Source organism: Leptosomus discolor, chromosome 2 (genome assembly GCF_034619465.1).
Source record: "Leptosomus discolor isolate bLepDis1 chromosome 2, bLepDis1.hap2, whole genome shotgun sequence".
Classification (NCBI taxonomy): Eukaryota; Metazoa; Chordata; class Aves; order Leptosomiformes; family Leptosomidae; genus Leptosomus; species Leptosomus discolor.
Window position 1 is genome coordinate 53,005,506 of NC_141392.1, and position 24,704 is coordinate 53,030,209.

At 38.5% G+C, this 24,704-nt stretch overlaps 1 protein-coding gene across 1 annotated transcript in view; it reads left to right on the top strand.

Annotated features, from left to right (window-relative positions):
* UTRN (utrophin) overlaps positions 1–24,704 on the top strand; it is a 397,724-nt gene that overhangs the window by 133,922 nt on the left and 239,098 nt on the right. Inside the window, exons 29-41 of the mRNA XM_086461077.1 lie at positions 531–692; positions 995–1,123; positions 1,588–1,761; positions 2,355–2,510; positions 4,048–4,218; positions 6,128–6,307; positions 9,339–9,467; positions 9,614–9,784; positions 10,350–10,499; positions 11,734–11,871; positions 12,703–12,855; positions 19,269–19,460; positions 21,305–21,477. Coding sequence (XP_086317203.1) covers positions 531–692; positions 995–1,123; positions 1,588–1,761; positions 2,355–2,510; positions 4,048–4,218; positions 6,128–6,307; positions 9,339–9,467; positions 9,614–9,784; positions 10,350–10,499; positions 11,734–11,871; positions 12,703–12,855; positions 19,269–19,460; positions 21,305–21,477 — 2,078 coding nt within the window. The remainder of the gene's footprint in view (positions 1–530; positions 693–994; positions 1,124–1,587; positions 1,762–2,354; positions 2,511–4,047; positions 4,219–6,127; positions 6,308–9,338; positions 9,468–9,613; positions 9,785–10,349; positions 10,500–11,733; positions 11,872–12,702; positions 12,856–19,268; positions 19,461–21,304; positions 21,478–24,704) is intronic.

The following is a 24,704-nucleotide window of genomic DNA, read 5'->3' on the forward strand; positions in this document are numbered from 1 at the left end:
CACATTGGCAAGCCCTCAGTCTTCCAGGACCTCTCCTGTTAACCGGGATTGCTGATAAATGGAGAGTGTCATGGCAAGTTCCTCCGCCAGCTCCTTCAGCACTCTTGGGTGGATCTTATCTGGCCCCATAGACTTGTGAGTATCCAGTTGGCATAGAAGGTCATTAACCTCAAACAATATTGATCTGTAGTGTATTAACAAGTCCCTGATTCCCATTGAATAGCTAGTTTCTGACGCTGGCATGTTTTTAACAGAAAACTTTCTTCCTGAGGTGACAGGAGAGACCTGTTTTCACTATCATGTATATCTAGTAGCAGAATTCTTGTATGCCGTTGTTTGTCAGTTACCAATAGGAATCACTGAAGATTTCAAAAATTGCTGCCTTAGAGGGCTTGCTTTTGCTTTTTTTTTTTTAGACCGTCCTCCTGGCACAGGAGTGTTTTGGTCTCCCCCACCTTGTTTTGAGAAAGTTTAATATAATCCATATTGAATTACTGCTCCATCTTGTTTTACCTTTCTTTCCCACTCAGGCGGTGAGCCGGCAGATTGCCTTGGAACAGCAGCTTCAGACCATGCGAGAAACTGACCACATGTTGCAGGTCTTGCAGGAAAACTTAGCAGAGCTGGATAGACAGCTGACATCTTACCTGACTGATAGGGTAGATGCCTTTCAGATGCCTCAGGAGGCCCAGGTATTCCAGTATAGCTTTTCATTACAAAACATTTTGAAATATCTCATGGTAGTGCTCAGCCTAGACTTTTTGTGAAGGCTTCATTTCAGGCCTGTGCTGATGTACTCGGTGATATTTTTTGAAATCTTTTAATTTAGCAAGCTGTCACCAGAGCCAGAATATTTAAAATAAACCTGGTAGTATTTAACTCTTAGAGAGTGCATTTACTTCTGGTGGGTAATAGGTGGTAAGCAAGTTCCTCCTCCCCTCTCTGCAAGCAATTTTGTAACATTTTTTTCCCTCCTGTTTCTATGACATGGCAGAAAATTCAAGCTGAGATTGCAGCTCATGAATCCACCTTAGAGGAGCTCAAGAAAAGTGCTCGTACTTTCCCTCCTGCTTCTCCTGAGTGCAGGTCTCCCCGTGGTGGAACTCAGTTGGATGCTTTGCAGGTAAAAATGAGAGTTGCATTAAGAATTTAAATGTGAAGAGCTTCAGGTTTTTAGTTACACACTGCTGTTGTCAGCCTGTAAATAGCTTGATGTGGTCAACTGAACCTCAGAAGTATGTTTTTATATGCTTTTGACAGGAAACAAGCAGCACTAGATGAATTAAATAAGGAAGTTTAAATATTGTAAGTATCATGGGATAAATGTTGAAAGTCAGAAAGTCTTTATACTTCAGTAGGATGGATACTTTGAAAGGGTATGTTACAGAACTAGCTCTCTTGCACCTCAAGTGAATAGGAATAGGTGATGGAATTTGGCTTGGCAAATAGTGCTGCCATGTATGCTGAGTTGTGGTATCACAAGATGCAAGTTAGAATCTGGGGGTGGGGTGGGTAGGTGCTTTGAACTTTATTTTTTGAAGTGCAGGTATTTAAAACAATCTTTTAACATAATATTCTTTAAAACAGAGAAAATTTCGTGAAGTATCTACAAAGTATCAGCTTTTCCAGAAACCAGCCAATTTTGAGCAGCGCATGTTGGATTGCAAGCGGGTGTTGGATGGTGTAGAAGCAGAACTTCATGTCTTGGATGTGAGGGATACTGATCCAGATGTAATCCAAGCTCATCTGGACAAGTGCATGGTAAGTATGTAATGTTCTTAACTCATGCTTGGGGGTATGTGTTTCTTGTGTGATTCTTCTTGCCTAGACTCTCTCTCTTGGGGAAATTTTGCTTAAAGTCCTGATGGAACTGTTACAACAATTGACAACTAAAACTCTCTAATCCTTCTGAGTGAGAACATGGATGTAAAAGTAGTGGATTGTTGATCACAGATGTGGTGGAACAGCTGAGGCTTTGTAAACTCCATTCCCTGGCGCATCCTCATGTTATGGAGAAGCATCATTCCAGGGGCAAGTTCGCTTGGTTCTTAGTATTTGAACAAAACAAACACTATACATAAAATCAAGTACAGATCTTAATGTTAGCCTTGGCACATGTGGTGGTGCTATGGAGTAAACACTGCTTAATTGTTGGGGTAATTATTTTTTTGGGGTGAAAATTAAAACTAGAATAAAATATGGAACATCAGGAGTTTGAAATCTTCTTGGCAGGCATTGGTCTTAATCCATAGTTTAGAGTTCAAGTGCAATTTGATGGTCAGGTCCCCAAATGAAGCAAAGTCTGAAAATCTGCCCTACCAATTGTTCACCAATATACATATTTGTGCTTTCAGAAACTCTATAAGACCCTCAGTGAGGTGAAATTGGAGGTTGAAACAGTCATCAAGACAGGAAGGCAAATTGTACAGAAGCAACAGACAGATAATCCCAAAGGGATGGATGAACAACTGACAGCATTGAAATTTCTTTACAATGACTTGGGGGCACAGGTAAGAAAACCAAATGTACGTGTGAACATTTGCCTGCATAAAAAGTCCCTTGTTTGTTGTTTTGATGTTGGATGCTGTTTTGATTTTGAAGCTGATACTGTATAGGCTAGTTGCTATATCTAGGAGCAATCAGTTGAGAGATTAAAGATTACACATAACAATCCTGTAGTTGTGCCAGACCCCTGTGCTCACAGAGCATTTGTGAAGGGGAGGTAGCCTTGAAGAAAGGAAGGTTCACAGGGCTTTCATCATGCTGGCGAATCTGGCCTGCTGTTTGTTAAAGTCTTTGGGCGCTGTTGTACCTTCTCTTGTCCATAAACAAGCCTGCAAGATAATGTACTATCATATTGTCATATGAAAAGTTTGAGTTGATGCAATATTTTTTTTGGGGAGGTGTCACGATGGTTTCTACTAGTAATCTATTTAGAGGGTTGCTCTTAGTATAAAATAGAATGTGCAGGCAAACCTGTGTTTCCCATGAACTGCATTAAATATTGATTTGAGCAATTCTCTTAGTAATTGGCAGTTATTTATCCAAGTGAAGTGTTTAAAAGTGGTTAAACCCTTAGGGAGCAGGGGAAATAAGGGATTCTTTTCCTACCTAAATTAAGACAGAAGTCCAAATAGACTCATGCCTGTTCAGTGTTCTGTGAATGAAGCTGTGGGTAAGTGGCCAGGTTACATTGTTGGAAGATCTTGAAATGAGCCCTAGGAAATATTGTATGGTTGTAAAGTGGAGAACATTCACGAAGGTGTGGATTCTAGTGGAGCGTGTACATCTATAACTCAGAAAAAATGTAGACAAGAAATTGGGAAAGGGTGAAAAGGCAGTGTTATTGGCAGTATAATGTTATGATTTGGTTTGTGTCTGAATTTATTTTTTTTAGATCTTCAAAGAGTGCGTTATTTTGAATGAATGCATATAAACACTAAGCTGAGACAGAAGACAGTTTTTCAAAATGTCAGTTGATTCTGATTGCTTTGGCTGGATTTATTCTCAAGTCTGTGTTAAAGTTTAACCAGACTAATTATGTGGCCAGTATGAAATAGAATTGATTATACTGCAGCAAACATCAAATTTCATATTCACTTTACTGAGACATTTTCAAGGGAAGACTAGATTTTCAGTGAAATTTATCTTCACACCTTTCTGCTAGCAGGTCCATCAAAATACAAAAAGGAACTAAATTTTACCTGTGACTGACTGGATTCTATATCCCCTTGAGTTTCAGTTAAAGGATCATAATAAACAAAGCTTAAACAACAGTTTGATTCCTAGCTATAAGTAAGTTGGTATGCAGGCTGCTTTGTCTCCTTTAAGTGCATCTTAATTTAAAATTGTTCTGGTTTTACATATTCTGCTTTCTGTAGTAAGATGCAGAAGTTTATAAATGACTTTTCAGGGTCCTTCCCTAATCCAAGACAGTGTTATGATGTAAGGATTTTGTGTATTCAGGTGGATATTTTATCTGGCTAGCGCTTTTACTATCTTTTAATATCTAGTTGTGTCATTTTTTTCCCTTTTTTTTTTTTGTAGGTGACAGAAGGAAAACAAGACCTCGAAAGAGCATCTTACCTGGCACGTAAAATGAAGAAAGATGCTGCCTCTTTGTCAGACTGGCTAGCCACCATTGAGGCTGAGCTCGTGCAGAAGTCTGCTTCAGAGAGCTTGCTTTCTGATCTAGATTCAGAAATTGCCTGGGCCAAAGTAAGCGTGCTCTAAATATCTATAGAATAAATTTTTAACACTATGGCAATACGATGTAGAAGTGGCTGTGAATTTAAATCCCTGTAACTTGTTCCTAAATCTTTTACATCATTAAATTTTAGTGGATTCAGGTGATCGTATTCAGTACCTTACTGAGTCGGATCTGTTTCATCTCTGACATCTTGCCTCAGACTTAAACAGCCAGTGAAATGTTAAAGGTATTACTACATATTTGGTATTAATAGGTATTTGAGTAGCTTACTGTATCTCTAATGCACTTTATAAGTGTATTATTCTTGATTATCAGCAAATATAATTTTGGGCTGTGTCAAATATTTTACTGGTAGAGCAAACAAAGTTCACTGACAGTTTTATGGAAAAATTGAGTTTCATTGAAACAGCTTTGTCCTCAAAATTTTGACTTGGCAAAACGAAAAGCTCCTGTAGTTCTTTCTTTTCTTTCATCTATAAATTGGAAATTTTCATGGAAGCAGGCAAATGTGTTGTTATTATGAAGCAAAGTATCTATTTTCTCAAACTGTAGAAACTTATATCTGTAGTCGTTGGAGTTAGCAACAAGTGTCAGTTGATACAGTTCAGCAATACTTTTTTTTTATTTTCCCAGTCATTTTCTGTCACCTTTTACTTTTGGAATAGGTCTGCATACAATTTTAAAACTTGAAAGCTTAGAAAATTACAAAAAAATCTCTACTTATAACCTGTTCTCACCCATTTCACTCGGGATTAGCAATTATTAGCACTACACTTCTGCTGTGGCAGTATCCCTAAGAATTTTTCCAAGCAAGCTTGTAAGTACTTGTTGAAGTATATTTACTGTATGTTTGTAAGCAATGTGAACAGTTCATGAACTTTTACACTACACCACTAGGAGGACAAGCCCTTTGTGTGGCATGCAAAGTTGTCCTTCCTGTCTTAAGGTTTTCTAGAGGCAATTTTAAAATGTAGTAACGTGAGTATTTGTTTCTGTCTCTAAGACAATAAGTTATGATAAAATAATAAATTGTTTACTTCAGACAAGATGATGTTCAGGAAGCTCCAGACATTACTTGTGATTAACTGTATTCTTCCACAGACTGTATACTGACATCAAAGAGCTTTCTAAATAGCCAGATGTTATCACTAATAAGATCGGTGGTCTTGTATGGCAAGAGGTGCTATTTTCCACATGGAAACCATATGCGGATATTCAAGAGATGACATATGACTTAATTTGTATGTCAGTATGCATTCTTTCAAAGAACATGATTTTTTTTAAGATTGAAACCTCCCCTATTTAACAGCAGAGATGACTTGAAAAAAATATTAGAGCTAACGATACGTGTATTTACATATCTACATATAGGTAATTTAACAACAATATGTAGCAAGTGAATTGAACATAGGCAGTAGTGAGTGGTGGTGGTTTTTAAAAAAAAAAAAAAAAACAAAACAAAAACAAAAAACCCCACCAACATTCAGCCTTGGCCTACCATTTTTCTCATTATTGCCAAGTGTATAAGTGTTTTAATAGGAAGAGATACAGAGAAATCCGAAATGTGTCTTGAAAATTGTGTTCTCTGTGGTCCTTGACGGTGTAGAAAAGAACCTTTTAAAATTGGACCTATAATGTGATGTGATGCAATGAAAAGGGACTGTGAAGATACAAAACCACAATGCAAAAAGGTCTCAAGCTAAGTTATTCAGGACACTTACATGCACTGTGTTCTCGCCCACAAAAAAAAGGGAGGTCACTATCTACAGAAAGCGAGTATAAACAGTAGGTGATTCTACTTGGCTTGATTTTTGTCAAGTGAAGATCATCTAGTATCCCGTTCGTTTCCTGTGGAGGTAAAAATTTGGCCCTTGTATTGGGAGCAGTGTGCAGTGTTAATGGCTCCTCTTGTTTCAGAATGTGCTGAGAGAGCTGGAGAGGAGGAAAGCTGATCTGAAGAGCATCACGGAAAGCTGCACTGCACTCCAGGCTCTGGTGGAAGGGAGTGAGACTTCCCTGGAGGAGAAGCTGTGCATCCTTAATGCTGGCTGGAGCAGAGTTCGGACCTGGACCGAGGACTGGTGTGACACCTTGTTGGTAAGTTGCACGTGTGAGGAATACTCAGGGTGGTTGTGCTTCCACACCCTTGTAGCAGTCGCAGTTTTTCCGTGTCTTACTTCGCTGTGATGTGAAGCTTCCATGGTGTCTTATGGACTTAAAGGACTGTAGAATGGGTATCTGGTCACTCTGTAGATGGAGAGGTGAGTCAGGAGGTTTTGTACACTGAGGAAGGTGGGGAACTGTTTTGCAACTTACTCGCAACTGTTTTAGATGTGCTAAAACACATTGGTGTCCTGTGCTTGGTAGTAGTGGCTGTTGTTCAGTGGGTAAGAGATGAAAAAGCAGAATCTGGATGTAGGAGTGATCAAACTATGTAAATATCCCAGGTAGACAGTTAACTTGACCTAGTGGGAATAACCTGCTTAGTTGTAGAGAATAAAATTAAGTTTAACTTTTTTTTTTCTTTTGCCTTTCTCTTTTTCCTGGCATCAGTGCTAGGACTCTTTTCTGGGTTCTTACTCCCCCTAGACTTTCTGGTGTAATTCTTTTCTATAGAAAATCCAGCATACACTTAGTGAACACCTTTCACACATCTGTTTTAATCTCTTTATCTTTCTGTTCTTGCCCCTCCTTTTATGTACCATTACATTACACTTTTAATCTTTTGTCCTTAATTACAAATTTGTCTCCTTGTACCTCTTCCCTGTTAATGTTTTATCACTTTCTCTTTTGGCACACCAGTTGTGCTAGCCTTTTTTGTCCACTTGTTGTTTAGCTCTTAATGTAATTCTTGCTACCCTACTGCATAGAAGTAACTTTCTAAACTATCCTGAAAGGGGGGTCATCTACTGTTGTACTGAGTGGGTTACGGGGGCATACAGACATTCATAAAACTTCTAGTGGGTTTACTTATTAACTGGTAGTAGCTGATTTGGCCAGATTAAATTGAGGGGAAAAAAGTCCACCAAGTTATGGAAATGTTTGTTTCGTAACAGGTTAATTAAAGCCCAAAAGTTGGATCTTGTGTTTTCTGCGTAACTTTCTATAAGCTCATGAGTTTGTTAATATAAGTAGGAAACAAAAAGGAACCTAGCCCAAAAGCATTGGTTTCCATGAGGTTGCTGTGTGTGCTGCTCTGTATTCAGCCTGAAAGAAACCTCTGTGCCAGCTCCAGCATGAACACAGCATTTTTGTGTCAGTATATTTCCTGGAGACCCAGATGATGACTGTTTAATGAACAATTGATAACTTCTTAGTGGTGTTCAGCAAAGCATTTGGGATCGTCTGTTAGCCTGTTGCTCTTTTGGACAGCCCCTAACTGCATGTGTTTAAGGGTATGCCAACTCAGAGTTGAGGTCAACAGTGCCTGTTTGGCTGTGTAAATGGAAGGCTAGGTGTATTATACAGCCTAAAGCTGCAAGACTTGTTAAATGGACATGAAACAGTCTACAGTTGATGCTAGTATCAGACTGATGTTTTCAGATAGTTAAGGTTTTTCTGTGTTCTTCAGCTAGTTATGACAATCCACCTTCAGAAGCCCCTGATACGGGCTGAAATTGTGGAAACTTTGGTGTATACCTAGATGGTGAGCTCTGTGCATCCTGTCCGGTGCCTGTTGCAGGTCGTACTGTTCGTTTCATAATCCAATGATGTCTATGTTAGGAGTAGTCAGGTAGTTCATCCTTATTTGTAAGTGCTGTAAGGATGATCCGTAACTAAAAACCTTCTAAACTATGTTCATGTCTGGTGATGAGTGTTGTCTTTGTGGTGACTTTGTTAGATTAAGTTGTTCTTTTGCTAGGTGAAGAAAAAAGTTTCTTAGTGTTGATTTAGAGAATCATAGGCTTTTTCTGCTTCCTCCCTTCTCTTTGTTTTGTTCATCTAAAAGATCAAAGCTTAGCTACCCTTATTTAGGTAAGAAGCCCTGTGCTTAAGCAGAATGGTACTTCTCTGAATCCAATAGCTTTCTTTTGTCACACAGAGAATAATGTCTTGTTTCTATCTGTGGCACCTAATGTTATGATTTTTGACTGCATATGAAAGCAGACCTAATTAACATGTCTACAATGTGGTGACTTTTCTTTAGAGGAAGAATATTTTAATGTAATCAGTAAAATATCAAAACTTGACTATTATAATTCGTAGGTTTTGGTGTAACCCCCTTTCAATTGAAAAGAAAAAATCAACCAACCAAACCAACCAAACTACACATAATGTGTGCTGTTGCATGTGCTAGTGATAACTGGAAAAATCATGGGGTTTTTGGTCGACTGAGATGTTGGGGTCTGGCTGTAATGTTGTAATACATTGTCTGTCTTTAGTTGGAAAAACCACCTCAGCTATTAGGAATTAGGAACGATAATATTGAAGGGTCTAGAATGAAAATTGAATTCTTGTAAATAATTATTGAAGGTGAAAGCTACAAGCCTTTCCAAGGCGTATCCATGACACTTTATTCCATTGGTCTCCTTTTTACTCATAATGGTGGCTTTGGCAGGGTTTTTATTTTGTGTGTGTGGTTTTATGTGGGTGTCCTGTTTTGCTGTGATAGACTCTTAGGCCAGCCATGCTGTCCAGGCTGTTAGAAGTTTCAAGCTGGCCAGGTCCTTAGGCTGGGAGGGGCAAAATCTAGAGCAGCCTTCCCAAATTGGCTAACAAGTGTATCCCATACCATAAGTGTCATGCTGCCTAGAAAGAGGGGAAGATGTCTGAGGACAAGGGGTTCAGGATGCTTCTCTTCCTGCTCCTCCTGGCTTCTGCCTGCTCCTGAGGACTGCTTTCCCATTGATTGTGACCAACACATGTTCATTGGGCTGAGTATAACTTTGTATGCCTTTCTTGGTATTAGTGCTGTTTCATTAAATCTGTTTTAACATGAGTCTGCTCTCCTTTTCCTGTTTCCCCTTCCCAGCTGATGAGGGGCTATTGGGTGATAGAGCAACTACTATAGGTTAGCCCCAGGTACAGGCTAAATGTAGACAGTGGGTGGATTTGGTTTCTGTGTTGGTGTTTTTTGTGGAATATTAAGTGTCTCACATAATTGCACTTTTTCCATCTTTTTTTTCAGAATCATCGGAGCCAGCTGGATATTTTTGATGAAAATGTTGCCCACATAAGTACTTGGTTGTATCAAGCTGAAGCCTTGCTGGATGAGATTGAGAAAAAGTCAGCAAGCAAAAAGGAGGAAACTGTGAAGGTAGGAAACGTTTCTGTCAAGTAATCATTTCTGGATTCTAAATGAAGTCAGGTTTGCTCCCTGTTTGTTTGGGTTTTTTTTTTCCCCCAAAAAGTATTTTTTTTCCTTTCCTAGGGTAACCATTTGCATTTTGTTTCACTTCTTAGCGCTTAACATCTGAATTGGATGATGTTAGTCTTCGAGTGGATAATGTGCGTGATCAGGCAATCATCCTAATGAATGGTCGGGGGATGTCATGCCGTGAACTTGTTGAACCCAAACTGGCAGAACTGAACCGTAACTTTGAGAAGGTCTCTCAGCACATCAAAAGTGCCAAGGTGAGGATGAGTGACCCCCAAAACATGTTTGGGGGGTCTATGTCAAAATGATGGCAAATAGCTTTAGGGGATAGCTCTTTCTGTGTTAAAACAGCACTTTGCTGCTTTTGATCCTCTTTTAAGGGTAGATATTTACAGGTGAAAAATGGACAGGCTGATTTTAGACCAACTGCTTCTTTTACCTGAGTAGCAGGTGATGACTTGAGCTGCAAGGGGAAATTTACAAATGTGATATAAAGAATTGGAAAAATGTATATATTGCATTACTTATTTATGAAATAGAGAACACCACCATAAGCCAATGTGACTGGAGGTTTTGTGTTTTGGTTGACACCAAAATGCTCAGATTGAAGTTTGAAGGTAGAAGCTTTGTAGTATCTATCAACACTGTCCAAGCTAACTCAGTGCTAGATCAAACAACTCTTGCAATTTTTTTTTATGGTGATATCTGGTGGTCCTACAAGCTGGTATGCCTGTTCATGGAGATTTGGTTTAAATCATTGAAGTGTGGTAACAACTCAGACTAAATTTTCAGCTTGAACAAAGTTTGATTTTTGCTTTGCAGATGCTTGTTGGACAAGAACGACTTCCTGTCATGTCAGAGGCCTGTGAAGTCAGAGTAGCTTTTCCAGACCTGGAAAAATTTGAGTGTGACATACAGAATATGTTAAAAGTTGTGGAAAAGCATCTGGAGTTGAGTGGAGAAGATGAAAAGGTTTGTGAGCAACGAAGAATTAAATAACTGTCTAACTCCCTTTCTGTTATGTCCACGTTGCATTCCTCCAGACTTTGAGGGGGAGTTCTTCTGAGAAGATCTTTTTAAGACAGGAGTAGAAAATGCAGGGAATTACTAGGTCGTTGGAAACACTGCACAATTTTCCTGTAGTTTTCCCATAGCTGTTTTCTCGTGATTGGTGTATTGAGAGTCACTAGTCATAAATCACTCTAATTTCATCATGGTTTTATATAATTCAGTGAACTTTGATTTTTTTATTTACGTTCTCTCTTCTGCTCAAAGTAGCTGTTTACTTTTACAGGAAGGATTCCTTATAATAGGGTGAAAAACTTTTTTTTTTCTTCATATCTAACTGTCTGAAGCTATGTCGAAATAATTACTTAATACAGCTGAGTCTTACTATGTATTTGGAAGTTTGGGGCCTCTGTTTGCTAGATAGTTTTTTCACTTTAAATTTAAACTGGTATGATATATTAAATCATAATGCATAGGTCAGGTCAGTGGACGCTTGTGAGATGAGGTGCAAATAAGTGTTGTAATATGGCTTATAACAAGTCCAAATAAGAACTTGGAACAAAATTTATCTTTTTCTAGATTCTTATCTAGGCTTTTCTATTCACCTGTATAAAATAGTCATACTTTTGTTTGCATCTTGTTCGCAATAGCTTCGTTGGCTACAAAATTGGATAAAGTCCTGCCAGGCCACCCTGCCTTCCTTATAAGCACATGAAAAATTATAAACTGAGCTGGAAGCTGAATATAAGTCTATGAAAATTGGCACTTATACTACAGAAAACAATTTTTAAAAGACGTCTATGGAACGACTTCTTATTATAGAACATATGCTTCCCTTTGTTTTTATATTTATTTCGTTTTCTTGCTATTCTGGTCTGAGCTTGCTTATTAGTCAAGGAATGTTTAAAATAGAAATGGAGCTGAAGTCGTAGTGCCCTTTTGTCGTGGCTGCTTACTGCTGGCTCATTGAGTGAGCTTCCTGCAGGTCACCTCTCTGTGAAGTTTATGGAATGACCAAGTTGGATTTTAGGATTTCGTAGTTCTGGGGGCCAATCTCTGCTAAAATTTTTTTGGCTCACATTTGGGTCATGAAACAACAGTTTGGTACTATTACTGTTAATATTTGAGCAGGTAATAAATTCATTTTGGAAAACATAGCTGAGCTTTCTGTAGTTAATACAGGCTTTTGTAATTTTAGCTGGATCAGGAAAGAGCTCAGATTGAAGAAGTTTTACAGAGAGGAGAGCAGTTGTTACAGCAGCCTATGGAGGACCATAAGAGAGAGAAGATCCGCGTACAGCTGTTGCTTCTGCAGAAAAAGTATAACAGTGTGCAGGTATGATTATGATAGTTACTATAGTTGAAGCTCACTTATGCAGTCTTCCCTTTGGTATCCCACTTGCAACCTGGTTATGACTTTTTTTAGTATATAAGATTCTCCGAGGAAGAGTTAAATGTGTGTACACACAGTCTGTCTCTCTGAATCTTTGCAGTTCCAGAATACGAATTTTGTCATTTCAAAGTTCTTTGGGGAGTGGTTTTGATATTTAAAGTCCTTTTCACAGCTTCAGAGGGCCACCCTATATTTATTTACACAGACGGGTGCAGACAGTTGGGCATTTGGCTTCACTTGTCTTTGGCCCTCTAGCAGAGATTTGTCTCCACCACCAGGCTGTGTGAAGAGTGACTACACAGACAGATGTACATAAACATATTTATTGAGCTCTTAGCTGAAGAGGTTTGTGTGAATATGAATCTACTCTTGAATTCCTTTCGCTTCCTATAGAGGGTATTATCAACAATTGAAGACTCTGGTATGTTGTGGCGCTTTCCTACACATGCCATGTTGAAAATGTCTTTGTGTAGAACAACGGGGATCTGTGTTCTTATACTCCTTTTAACTCACCTGTTTGAATCATATTGGAGTTGGTAATGTGAGTTGTGGCTCAAAGGCAGGGTAAGACTCTCAGGCTGGCTTTGATCACATGTCTGTGTGGATAAATAGAACATAGCTATTTTTAAAAAACAGATGACTACTATTGCGTATTTTGGAATTTGCTTCTTCAAATTAATCCCCCAAATATTTTTATTTTTCAAATAAATAAGACCTTTCTTTTCACTACTTCCCTCCTCTTACGCCATATTTTCCTACTACACTGGATTGTAGGAATGCAGGTCATTTCAAAGGAGGCAGGTGGTGGAACTCTCTCCAGTGTTTTCCCAGTATAAGAAGGAACATGATAGTCTAATGAAGTGGCTGGATGAGGCTGAGCATCGTCTGTCAGGGCTGCAAGGTGTGGAAGATGAACAAAAACTACAGGTAAATGACTTTTCTTTTTTTTTTTTTTTTTTCTTAGAGCAGTTAGAGTGAAGACTATGTATGAGCTTTAGAGATTCATATATTAGGGTTTTATGGCTGTTCTTTTGGCACCTTCTTGGAAGGAAGTGTTTTCAAAATGACAGCATTCACTTTTCATTAGGAAATTATCTGCATATACTAGCTTGGGATTTCTGTGTAGTCATCATAGGTCCAAAATATCCCAGCCATCAGGCCCAAGTCTTAGAGCGTGATCTGCACTGTATGGTTGAATCAGGTTAGCTTCTCTTGCCAGTTTTGCTCATGGGGATTATGCTTAGCTCTTTCTGATACCCTGGCTCAAACTGTCTGGTTGGTGCAGGTATGATAAAAGCTTCGTTTGAGGCTTAAACTCAGTGCCTCTGCATCCTGTGGTGGGGATATTGTAACTACTCTGATGCTGCCTTGAGCTGCCTTAAGTGCTTGGGGAGTGATAACTACCCTCATGTGATTGATACATACTCTACACAATGAAGATTGATAAAAATGCCAAAGGTTGAAGTATTTCCGATGAGAAGAGTTATGTGTGGTAATGTGCATGTGTAGGTCTTGACAAACTATTTCACAACTGATTTAATAGGCTGTCAGGGTTTGATAAAATTTACTGCCCAGAAAGCTGTGTGTCTTAATTGTTGAGGGTACAGATACTTTCAGTGGGGTTTTTTCTGTTTTGTTTTGTTGTGGTTTGGTGGCTTTGTGGGGGTGTTTTTGTTGTGGGGCTTTTTTCTATTTTATTTCTCCTTTTCATCTCAAAATACCTTGGCCGCATGGTACATTAATATTTTAGGCAATAACAGTGAGGAACTTTGTGAAGCAGTAATTTGTTGGACAAGCTTGGGGGCTAGACAATCTGTCAAGTACTATGCAGTTTCTGTGTATGAAGCTTCATAATTAAAACCAATCAATCTCTTTTTGACTGCTTGGTAACTTTTTAACCCAGCATCAATTAACTAGGAGGCAGTGATAAAATGCTCTGGTTCCCTGTGAGACTCACCACAAAAATCATATTGTGGTGCTCTTCATTCACAGCTGTAGTGCTACGTGGCTTCAGCTGCCTACGATAGCTGTAGACCTACAGCAGATGGTCTTCTCTCCTTTGGCACACAGGCTATTCGGTATTAGCTTATGAAAGTAAACCTTTTAAATCTGCTTCACTTTCTAAAGACTTTTTCAAATTACAAGCCTCCCATGCAGAGCAGGGCAGCAAAGATGGCCCCAGTGTCTGTTTAACTGTCTAACATCTGACTGGTCTGAGTCCCCAGTGGTCACTTCTGGTGTCTTGTGGTACTTGGGCGTGTGCTCCTTGGGACCTGACTCATGCCAGGGAATTTGTTTGAAGGAAATGAGGATCCATACACATCTAAAGTAAAACAACATGGTTCAGTTCTTCTGTTTGACCATCAGCTGTGTTGAATGAATCAGTTGCTGGGTTGAAAAGGGAAAAAGGTGCACCTGGATGGTTCTTTGCCCATGGGAGCAGTCCAGTTGTGCTACAGATTGGTCTTCCTTGTCACTGTTGGTCGTGCTGCAGGTTGATCTTCTCTAAGGAAGATCCTTTGCCTCCTATAAAGCCCTTTTCTTTTAGGATATGCTGCAGCTAATCCCTGGTACTGCTGGATCAATTACGGCATCTTGGTATCTGGATGGTGAACGCAGAATATGATGTAAATATGGATTACCATAGCAATTACAATAGACTATTGATGGAGAAACATTATCTTTGGTCAGAATTAAGTTGTGTAAAAATATCCTTCCAGATGTAGTTTCTAGCCTGGCTGAGTCAGCTAGGCTTTCAGAAAAGGGTCTACAGCAGTTTTCATTACTGCTGTGAAACTTGGAAAATGCTGCTTTTGCTTCATGTGCCTGTGCCTCTAACTCTCTGATATTTGAGTAGTAAGCCAGCCTGTCTCAAGAGACCCTATTTTAGTTTTATGGCTTGTTCTTTCACCTGCTTTACTAATTGATCTTGAGAAATAATGTTCCCAAATATCACCATCATTTTAGGTGAACACAGTTGCTCCAGAATTTTCTTGGAGCCACCAGACTTGATTTACCCCCAGCAGCAGGAGGGACCCTGATGTTAAAATTCTGCAGCAGAAACTGCCCCTCCCCAACTTTTGCCATCTATTTTGTGCTTGAACACCCTCCCTCCCCCTTCAGTCAATAGGGATATCTGGTGAAGGTGGTGAAAGGGAAACCCTAGATATATCCACAGGGCTGCTAGACTACCAAATAGCAAATTGCAGTGCTATTTACTTAGCTCAGCTCAGGACTGAGAAGTGCTAAATGAATTTTTAACCCACTGGTGCACAGCTGGCTCAACCCCTCATCTTGATGTAAGGAAGTTGCAGGGAGCAGAGGAAAAGAAACGAGTGTTTGCAATGAACAAACAGGGGGGGAAGAAAGATTTTTTTTTTTTGGCCGTTGAGTTGGGGAGTAGACTCCAATTAAGGTTTTATGTAATACATTATTTATGTTTTTGTAAATTAGTGTGGAGGAGAGGACTTATTTATGGTGCTTGAAGGTCATATATATCTATATATTGATTTGCTGGAAGCAGCTGAATCAAAATATTCCTCATCATGTATGCTTCTAGGGATTATGGAGTTAAGTCTCTCTAAAATATTGGTAACCCTGCTGCATAGCAGGTACTTCTGAGTAACCCTTGGTTTGCCACAAATTTGTTGCCTATAAAACCCTGCATCGGAAATTTCTATCTCCTTGAATTCCTTCTTTTCTAACCTTGCTTTAGCAATTATTTGAATGGCTCTATTCTGACTTGGCTCAGAATGCAGGGAAAAGAAAAATTAAACCTTAAATTGCAGAGGTAATTAGTTGTCTAAAGTTCTTGAGAGATTTTTCCAGGTTTTAGAAAACTGTTTTGAAGTGAAAATGATGATTTTGCAGATGGTAAGTGAATTTGCTGTTGCAGGCACAGTGCAGTTTTTCCTATAAACTGAAAAACAGACACCATCTTGAAGGCTCTTGAAGGTAGTATTCCTGTAATAGAGAAAACATTTTGTATGCCTATTGTGCTTTTTATAGGGAAGGTTCCGGGATACTTAAATACAAACCATTAGCTACATTGCCCAAAATATGCTGCTTACTGATGGCATTAAGTAGCCCAGAAAAACAGATAGAATGGACATGAGATTTTAGCTTTTGAAAGCCTTTTCCTAGAAAACTGGCTATGGAGTATTTTGAGTGTGAGAGAGATGGAGTAAGGAATGGTTAAAAAATGAGCATTTCTAATCAAAAGGGTATTTATTTGCGAAGGTGAGTAATGTGTGGTGATATGAGATTAGACTGGGTAACACTTTAGGTTAAAATGTTTATGTATTTAAACATGCAAGGTAGATTATTTAATTTTATGTAAATTTATTGTGCAATACTTCTCAAAGTCCACTTGGAAGCATGCCAGAATATCTTATTGAGTTGAATCTTTGTTAGATTTTATTTCAAAATATATTTAAGTGTAAGAGGAGAAGGGGGAAGAAAATCTGAAACCGAATTCTGAATTGCAGGTCAAACTCTAGATGCTCTGTATAGGAGGAAACAAATTTTGATTTGACCGCCGAATTAAAATTATTTCTAGCAGCTCTCATTGGAAGGCCTTATTTAGAGAATGTACACTAGTAACTGAATATTCCCATTTTCCCTCCAATCCTACACTTTTCCTAGTATTTAAAGAGAGATCAAACTTAATAAACATACTCTGTCACCACTCAAATTAAAGTAGAAAAGGGCTATTGAGTCATCCAGTCAGATTTCCTCCTAAAGAACCTTTGATTAACCTTTTATTTGTGGGTGCTTAAGAAAACAGCTTGCCTGGTTTTACTTTAATTTAAAAAAAAACCCCACAAACCAGTGCCTAAAACCTAGCTTCTGTGACATTTATAGGCATTTGATTTGTATGAGACAGTTACGTCAACCTTCTGCTTGTCCATTTTTTTAGTACATTATGGTGCATTTTAGAAGCTGCCAGTCTGCAATGCAAGGTAGAGAACAGCTGAACAATTAGAACTTGGCTGTAGTAAAGCACTAATGTGTTCATAACACTTACATATGTTCACCTTCAAGAAGGAGGGTTGTGAAAGGAGGAAACATCATCTCAGTGATGGGAGGCAGCTGGAGGAGATTAGCAGTGAGGTGTGCTCTGCAGGAACAGCACCAGGAGGAATTTACTGCTTTGCAGAGAAGCTGTGACCTGGCCCAGGATGGTGCTACTGGGGAAGCATGGAGTTTTGGTATATGTCAGTGTTGGCAACAAGTGGAGAACAAGTTTGCTGCATGCCTGCCAACGGATGCTGTTTTAAATCTTGCTCAGGTTATTTTCTAATGAGAGATAAAGCAGTATGTGTGAAGTTGAAAGATAATAAAGTCCAGTGACCTATTAATTTGGGTGAGGTCTAGATTCTGGATTGTTGCCTGTGTGAGAATGGGAGCTGTGGGATGATAGAGAGTTAGAGAAAATACCTTGTGAAGATGTTGCAGGTGGCTACGCATCCCGGTGTTTGTTCAAACCCAGGCTTATTCCACATTGCTGGGGAAAAGATACTGAGTTGCACACACTTTGCCTGATTTCTTTGGAGCTGATGCCTCCCCTTCTACAGGAAATAGTACAACTGTCTAAGCCATGGGCTTTTGCTCCAAATTTTGGTGATGGAAGCTGAAAAAATATATTCAGTGCCTCAGGAAAATGTGTTTGGGGAGCATCAGGGACCAAGATGCTGGATCTGTGGGTAAAGCATATGGAGTAGTTCATGATTTTTACTGTGGTGCTTGCTTGCTGTACTGTTATTGAATCAAAAGCAATGCTGTGAGTATTTTGTGATGCTTGTCTGTAGTAGTTTTTTTCACTAGACTCAACTTATTCTTATGTGCCTGTATATCCTATTTATTTGGTGTGCAGTGAATTGACTGAGAGCATACCCATGTTTGGTGGTAGAGGTCTTGTGGAAGTGCAACTATGTCCCAGGTTTCAATACAGGGATGACTGTCTACTTTAAAAAACAAAACAAACGCAAACCAACACAAAACAAAAAAAACCCCAAACCAATACAAAACAAACAAACTCCTTGGGACCGTTCAGTGCATGAGAAGAAATCCTGAATGGTGACTCTGTGAACATACCTTTTCTGCTGCAGTCCTTTTTTTCTTTTTCACTACACATGCTGCATATGTTAGACTCTAGTTAATTTGAGTGACATATTTGAAATGCTCAGAAACATGTGGAGGAGGAAGATACAGACAGACGTCTGCAAATGACTTTGTTAGCAGGGCTTAATGTTTTACTGCTTGTCAGCTGTGCTAGTGATTTGCATGTATGCAACCAGCCCAGACTAATTGCAAAGTAAAAGTCACTGGCTGAAATAGCTGTGAACATACATTTGTTCTTCATGCTCTTAAGTGTATTCTCAGCTGTTAGTAAATCATACAGTCTAGTGCCTCTGTCTCCGTCTTGCTTGACTCGAATGCACTGAGTACAGGATGGTGGCTTAGAAGTCCCTTGAATTCTTCAGTATTTAGAGGTGAGTTTACTTTTTCATTGATGGTTTTAAACAACTGGGCTGTTTTCAGAGATGGCAACAGAATCCTGTTGGACAAGAAATCTTGTCAGCAAAAAACTGCTTTGAGTCTTCACAGTATCTGCTTCACCTACCTCTGCTACCTTTGCCAGGCATGGCAGAGTATAGCTTCTTGCAGCTAGCTTCCTAATGCTTCATATCCAGGCCATCATTTATGATCCAACAAAAAGCTGCATTAAATTAGTTTTCTTGCTTTCTTGTGCCTGGTCTTACAGCCAGAGCAGATAACAATCGCCATGCTCTTGAGGAGTTAGTGTCTCTTATTGCTGCAAAAAGCATATTGTGGTACTGGTAGAGTGCTAATTTATTTAAAAAGTGGTTGGGAAATGTGGGGGGAGATGCTTATTGAAAAACATGTGGAGAGGAAAAAAGGTCTGCTTCAGTAAACTGGTAACTTCTGGGAGTCCTTGATGATAAAGGAAGCAGACAGTGAGTTGTAATCGGAGCTAGATACAGGCTTGATCAAGAAGTGTAATTTCTGGAAACGGTAAGGATCAAGGTGAGAGAAACAGCGGTGCCCTTCCCGCTCCCCACAGTTTTAATAAAGGATAATGCAGGGTCATTGTGAGGCGCGATATCTACTGTTTTCTAACTCTTTTTTTAATAAACATAGAAACGGTTCTCTGCAGGACTTGTAGCTTTCTGAATTTATATAACTTTGCTGGAAAGCCTTTGTTTTGTCTTTTAATGTAGAAAAGTACTTATTCTAAATATAGTCTACTGATTTAGGAATTTTTTTCATAAAATTGCTTGTTCTTTGAAATACAAAATGAACCTTCATGTTTTTAGGCAATCCCTGTCCAGCAGAGGTTAAAAGGCCACTTTGTCGCAGGGGCTAGGACCTTGCCTTTTTCAGCGGAATACTTGGTTGAAATCAATAAAGTCTTGCTGGCCATGGCTGATGTTGAACTGCTGCTGAATGCACCAGAGCTAAATACTGGCATCTATGAGGATTTTTCAACTCAGGAAGATGCACTGAAGGTACTGCATGTCTAAGCATTATATTCAGAGGGAAGAAGAGAAGGGAATAGCAGAAGTAAAAAAGACCACAGAATCACACCTTAGTGACTGTATAGCTGTATTTGTATTTTTGCTCGGTGTATACTGGTTCAATATGCACTGAAAATTAGATGCGACAGCTAATTTTTCTTTCTATGCAGAATTGATACAAGGTGGAGCAGTGTGGAAGCTGGGCGGGAGGTTGGCGGGGAAGGGTTTAACTTCTTTTGTTGGAGAAACTGTTGTGTTTTTCATCACATAGTCTACGTAATATATAGAGAAATGCTAACGTCAGTCTCCTTACATTCCTGCTTGGTCTGCTTAATACAGCTGCTGTTCTGTCATGTGAAAACAATTGTTCACATGGGAAGAGGGAGAAAGGGAGATTCTTGACTTTTATATGAAGCTATATATGAGGCCACAAGACAAGGGTACCTGTTTTGATTAGCAAAACATCAATATGTGCTCGGTTTTAAGCTCCCAGTTCTTCTCATTGTCAGCCAGTGGATTTACCTGTGTGATTAATGATGAGGAAGTAGTTAAGGATTTGTCCTCCTTCAAAAGGCAATGAAGAAAGTGTGTTTGAAAATATTGAATCCTGCTGTCGAATGAGAGTTAAGTATGTAGAAGTCTGAGTCCTGGTTAATTTTGAGCATGCAAAGGAGTATGATGCAGAGATTCCCACAGAAAACATCCGTTGGAGTTGGAAATTGCACATGGTGTGGTACAGTGTAGATGTACCTCTGTGGGCTGGGAAGCATAGTGGGGTCCGTGTGTCCTTATATTTGAGGTAGTCAGGCTTTGTCTCTCAGCAAGAGGTAGATCAGCTGTTGTACAGTTCCCTTAAAAGCTTTTCAGAATTTCACTCCCACTTTTCCAACCTACTTTTGTTTGTGCTGTGTGTACATGCTTTCATTTTTTGTATTTGTTTTTATGGCATAGTATTCAAAAGCAAATAGGCATGATGCCAACCTTTGACAAAGTGGATGACACTTGTATTTTGTTGATGAGATTCTTGTGTCTGTGTTTACTCTGCTTTGGTGCTCCCTTCAGTACAATTAGGAGTGTTTATGTTAAGATGGGTTTTAAATACTTTGTTTTGGTGCAGGTCTTTCATCTGATTTTGATATTTTGATATAGGCTAAGGATGTTTACAGAAGAAACAAAGAGCAGAGCATAGAACTAAAAATTCTTTTTTACAGTGTTACTGTTTTAAATCCAAAAAGATAAGTAAATTCCGCTGTTTGCATGGACTGTCCGTCCTCTGAATAACAAGGCAGTCTTACAACAGCATCTGGTTTAAAGGTATTTTCACATCATAGTTCAATCACATTTGCTTTAACTTTGCATTGAAATCTAAGACTTTTATGTTGGTTACGTTTTTGCAGTTCTGTGTATATGGGAGGTTACACGAAGCATAATGAAGTCCTGTTTTGTGGCTCATTTTTAACATGAGGAAGGAATATGTACAGTGTCTTCATCCACAGGGGCAGATTTGTTTAATAATGAAATGAAGATACTGCTGTTTTGGGAAGTATGGTGTCCCCATTTACCTCAGGAACAGAACGGATATGTAAAATATTTCGTCCTCTTCATAAAAAGAAACCTGAGAAGGACCTGGGTAAAAAGGTGTGATGGACTGATCAGCTTAGTTGCTACAGCTGATTTAATCTGTAAACTGCTGATGGTTATGGTCTTATTTTGGAATACTGATTTTTGGAAGGGTGTTTTGAAGAGATTACTTTTTGGTCTTTTTAATTTTATTTTTTTTTATTCCCTGCTGGTGTTGACTTTACTAATGGTTTGTGTCATTACTGTGCTTGCAGAACATAAAAGATATTTTGGATAAACTTGGGGATCAAATTGCTGTCATACATGAGAAGCAGCCTGATGTCATATTAGAAGCATCTGGACCTGAGGCAATACAAATAGGAGATGCACTAACTCAGTTGAACGCGGAATGGGACAGAATTAATAGAATGTACAATGATCGTAAGTGGTAAGTCAAACTATTTAACACATAGTAACATCCTTATGTACTTGAATATAAGCATTTTACAAATGTACCCTAATGATGAAGATAGAATTTGGTAGTAACCAGCTTTAATATGTTAGTATTACACAATAATTGCCAGAATTATTGAATGTTGAAAACAGTTAACATGCAAATTATAGTCTGGGTGCTTTTATGAAGCTGATTGTTTCTACTTTATAAAATAGATTCTTTTGTTTATGAAACATAAAATTTTTGTTTTGTGAAGGTATTGCAGACCAAAGTTCTAAAAGAAAAATGTTGAGTAGGACATCTTTTAACAAAGAATTCAAGGCTGCTTTTGAAGGAGGAAAGGAGTATGAAAGGATGAGGTCTTTAAAATACAGCATGTATGATAGTTGCTAATAATCTTTGTTGTGAAGATGAGAGATTATCATATTTGAAAACTTTGTGGTTGAGAGAACAAGGGAATATTGAAATCAGCGCTTAAGAAAAATGTATTTCCTAGTTCCTTTCCACAAATATCAAATAACTGTCATTTCACTTATGTCAAAAAAGTGTGTGTGGGGGGAGAGGGGAAGCTAAATTAAGCTTTGATTTCTCCCCACCCCTTGCAGAAGACACTGTAAACTGAAAATGCACTATTATGCAAATCAAATTTAAATGTTTAAAAACAATACCACTTAGTCAAACTTGGAAAAGTGTGTCAGAAAGGCATTTTAAATTGGAATTGATGACGGTATGAAAGTACGTGTTCAGGAGGTTACCCCCAAGCTGAAGGTACGTGCACTGCAAACAGTAGACACTCAGACTGCTGCTATGCAGAAAAACCTGAATGATTGAAAATGATTTTATGAAACTTAAAATTAAATGCAAAGGCTGATACGGTAGTTAATTTGCTTTTACATTATTTGTTTTTTTTAATGGTGGTGTAAGGTAATGGTTAATGCAGAAGTTCTCTAAAGTAATGTCTAGCCATGTTCACTTGTTTTGTAGCACCAGAAATGTGATAACAAACACATTTGGTAGTGTATTTTGAGGAGTTGTTTTTGGGAAGAGTGTGTACTACATTAGTTTTCGGCGCTTTCTCAGGTCACCAGTGTATGCGTAGGAATATAAAAAAGGATTGGTGGTATTGTCTAAGCAGAGACTTCCAGAAATTCTGGCCTACTGGGTCAGTGAAGCATCAATATAATAACTCCCCGGGCGCTGTTGTTTTACAGATTTTTAGTTTGAAAATAGTGGTGCCAGCTAAGTACCACTTTCTGTGCTCTTGCTGGCTGCCCGTGGTCATCTGCTATATTTCTAGACAATTGCTCCGGAATCTTGTGCCTTGTCTGTATTTATATGCATGCAGCTGTTCTGCTGTCTTCATAGGTATGATGTGCACTAAGTGTCAGTTATGCCTTTTCTCCCCTGTAACTTAACTGAAAAGCTTTAACTAATATTATCGTTTTGTAAGTATGAGTACAATTTTATTTACTACTTTAAATTTGATTCCATTAAATAGCTGGGATTACCAGAAACCTAGTTGTCCCGCTGAAAAAGATAAGTATATCAAAATTAAGTTCAATGTTTACTATTAGCTCACAAAATGGAACAGATTACCTCCTCAGTTTGTTCACTGAATACAAATTAATCTTGAACTTCATAAAGTTTGTAAAGCTCTGCATCTTAATGGAAGTAATATTGGGTGCAATTTTCATACAGAAGGGACCATGGTACTATCAATTTAAGCTAAATGGTAAGTAGCTTCCTGAATATATTAAGTGCTGCAATTTTAATAGAAGGATATCCTTTGATCAATGAAGACAATATTAGTATCAATATTAAAATGCTGTATTTTGGCATTAGTATTTCTATGCCCTTCCTGTTACTAAGAGGAATTTTTAACCAAGTTTATTCTTGCTTGTCCTAGTGTTGCCCTAAGATTTTGACAGAATTAGGAGGAACAGTATCTGAAGTCTGTGACAAAAGATTGATTTAGTTTTCAGAGGTAGTAATGATTTTGTGATTGAGTGCCAGCTAAGTAGTTAAAACTTTGATGAAAGCTCTGGTGTAGCCAAGCACAAGCAAGTTGAATTTTGAATTAAACTGTACTTAGCAAAGCTTCTTAGTGGTCAGATGGTTTTAGTTGACTTCGGTTTGACTTGAACACGTGTGTAAAGTAAAATGTGTGTGTGTTTTGTGTGGGGGGTGTGAGCTTAATGCTTTGAGCTGTTTGTAACAGTGCTGGTTTGTTAGTTCTGCTCCTGATGTGGACTTTCCCCCAGTGCAAAGTGTTGATGACTTGGGAATGAGCTCTGGTTTGGAAGCAAGTGGATTTCTGCAGAGGAGGCAAGGAGTGGCCAAGTCTCAGTGCTGTAGTGACAGGGCTTTGGTACTTTCATCTTACAGCTGAGGCAGTCTGTAATAAATCAGCACCATGTGTGTCTGGCTCAAAACCAGAGTGAAACTTCATTTTGTTGCTCAAAATACTGATGGAACTGTAGGCAGGAGTTAAAGCTTTGTGTCTTGAAGTGTTCTCCTCTAAAATTTCACAGTTCTGGATTCTGGAAACGTCATGCGTTCGAAACTCCCCGAAAAACATTCATTTTGAAGGAAGCCGATAAAATACTCTTTTAAACTATTTTAAGTGCTTAGACTATTTCTTCTCATTAAATGTGGAATGAGATACTATTGTGAGATAATATGTTCAGTTAGACTAGAATGTACCTGAGAAATAAAAGGAGATTGAGATTTGGAGTCATTCTAGAAGTTGGTCTAGTGTATTGAACTGAGATGTGTGCAGGAAACTGAAACAGTAGAACTAAGGCGTAAGGTCAGAAAAATTTTAAGTAGAGATTTTTAAAGCTTTCTTTTTTATTGGAATTGACACACATGAATAATAACAATAACAAAGCAGCCCTGTATGTGCCAAGAAATAGGGATATCTTTAAAAATGAGAGATAATTTTGATTAAAATAATCTCACTAGGAACTCTGGGATTGTTGAGTTTAATTACTGAAGAAAATAGATGCAATGGCAGCTCTTTAAACTTTGGTTTTGATATCTTTGATGTTATGCTGCTAATTTCAGATTGCATCTGTATATATGCAGTAACCCTGGAGTCTTTGTGTTGGAATTGTTTAAGATAAAAATAATAGGCTGTAGATGAGATCTTTCCCCTGTCACATTAGAGGGTCCTCTGATTAGTAGGAGACTTGGCCTCCTATGTTATTAAAGATGACTAT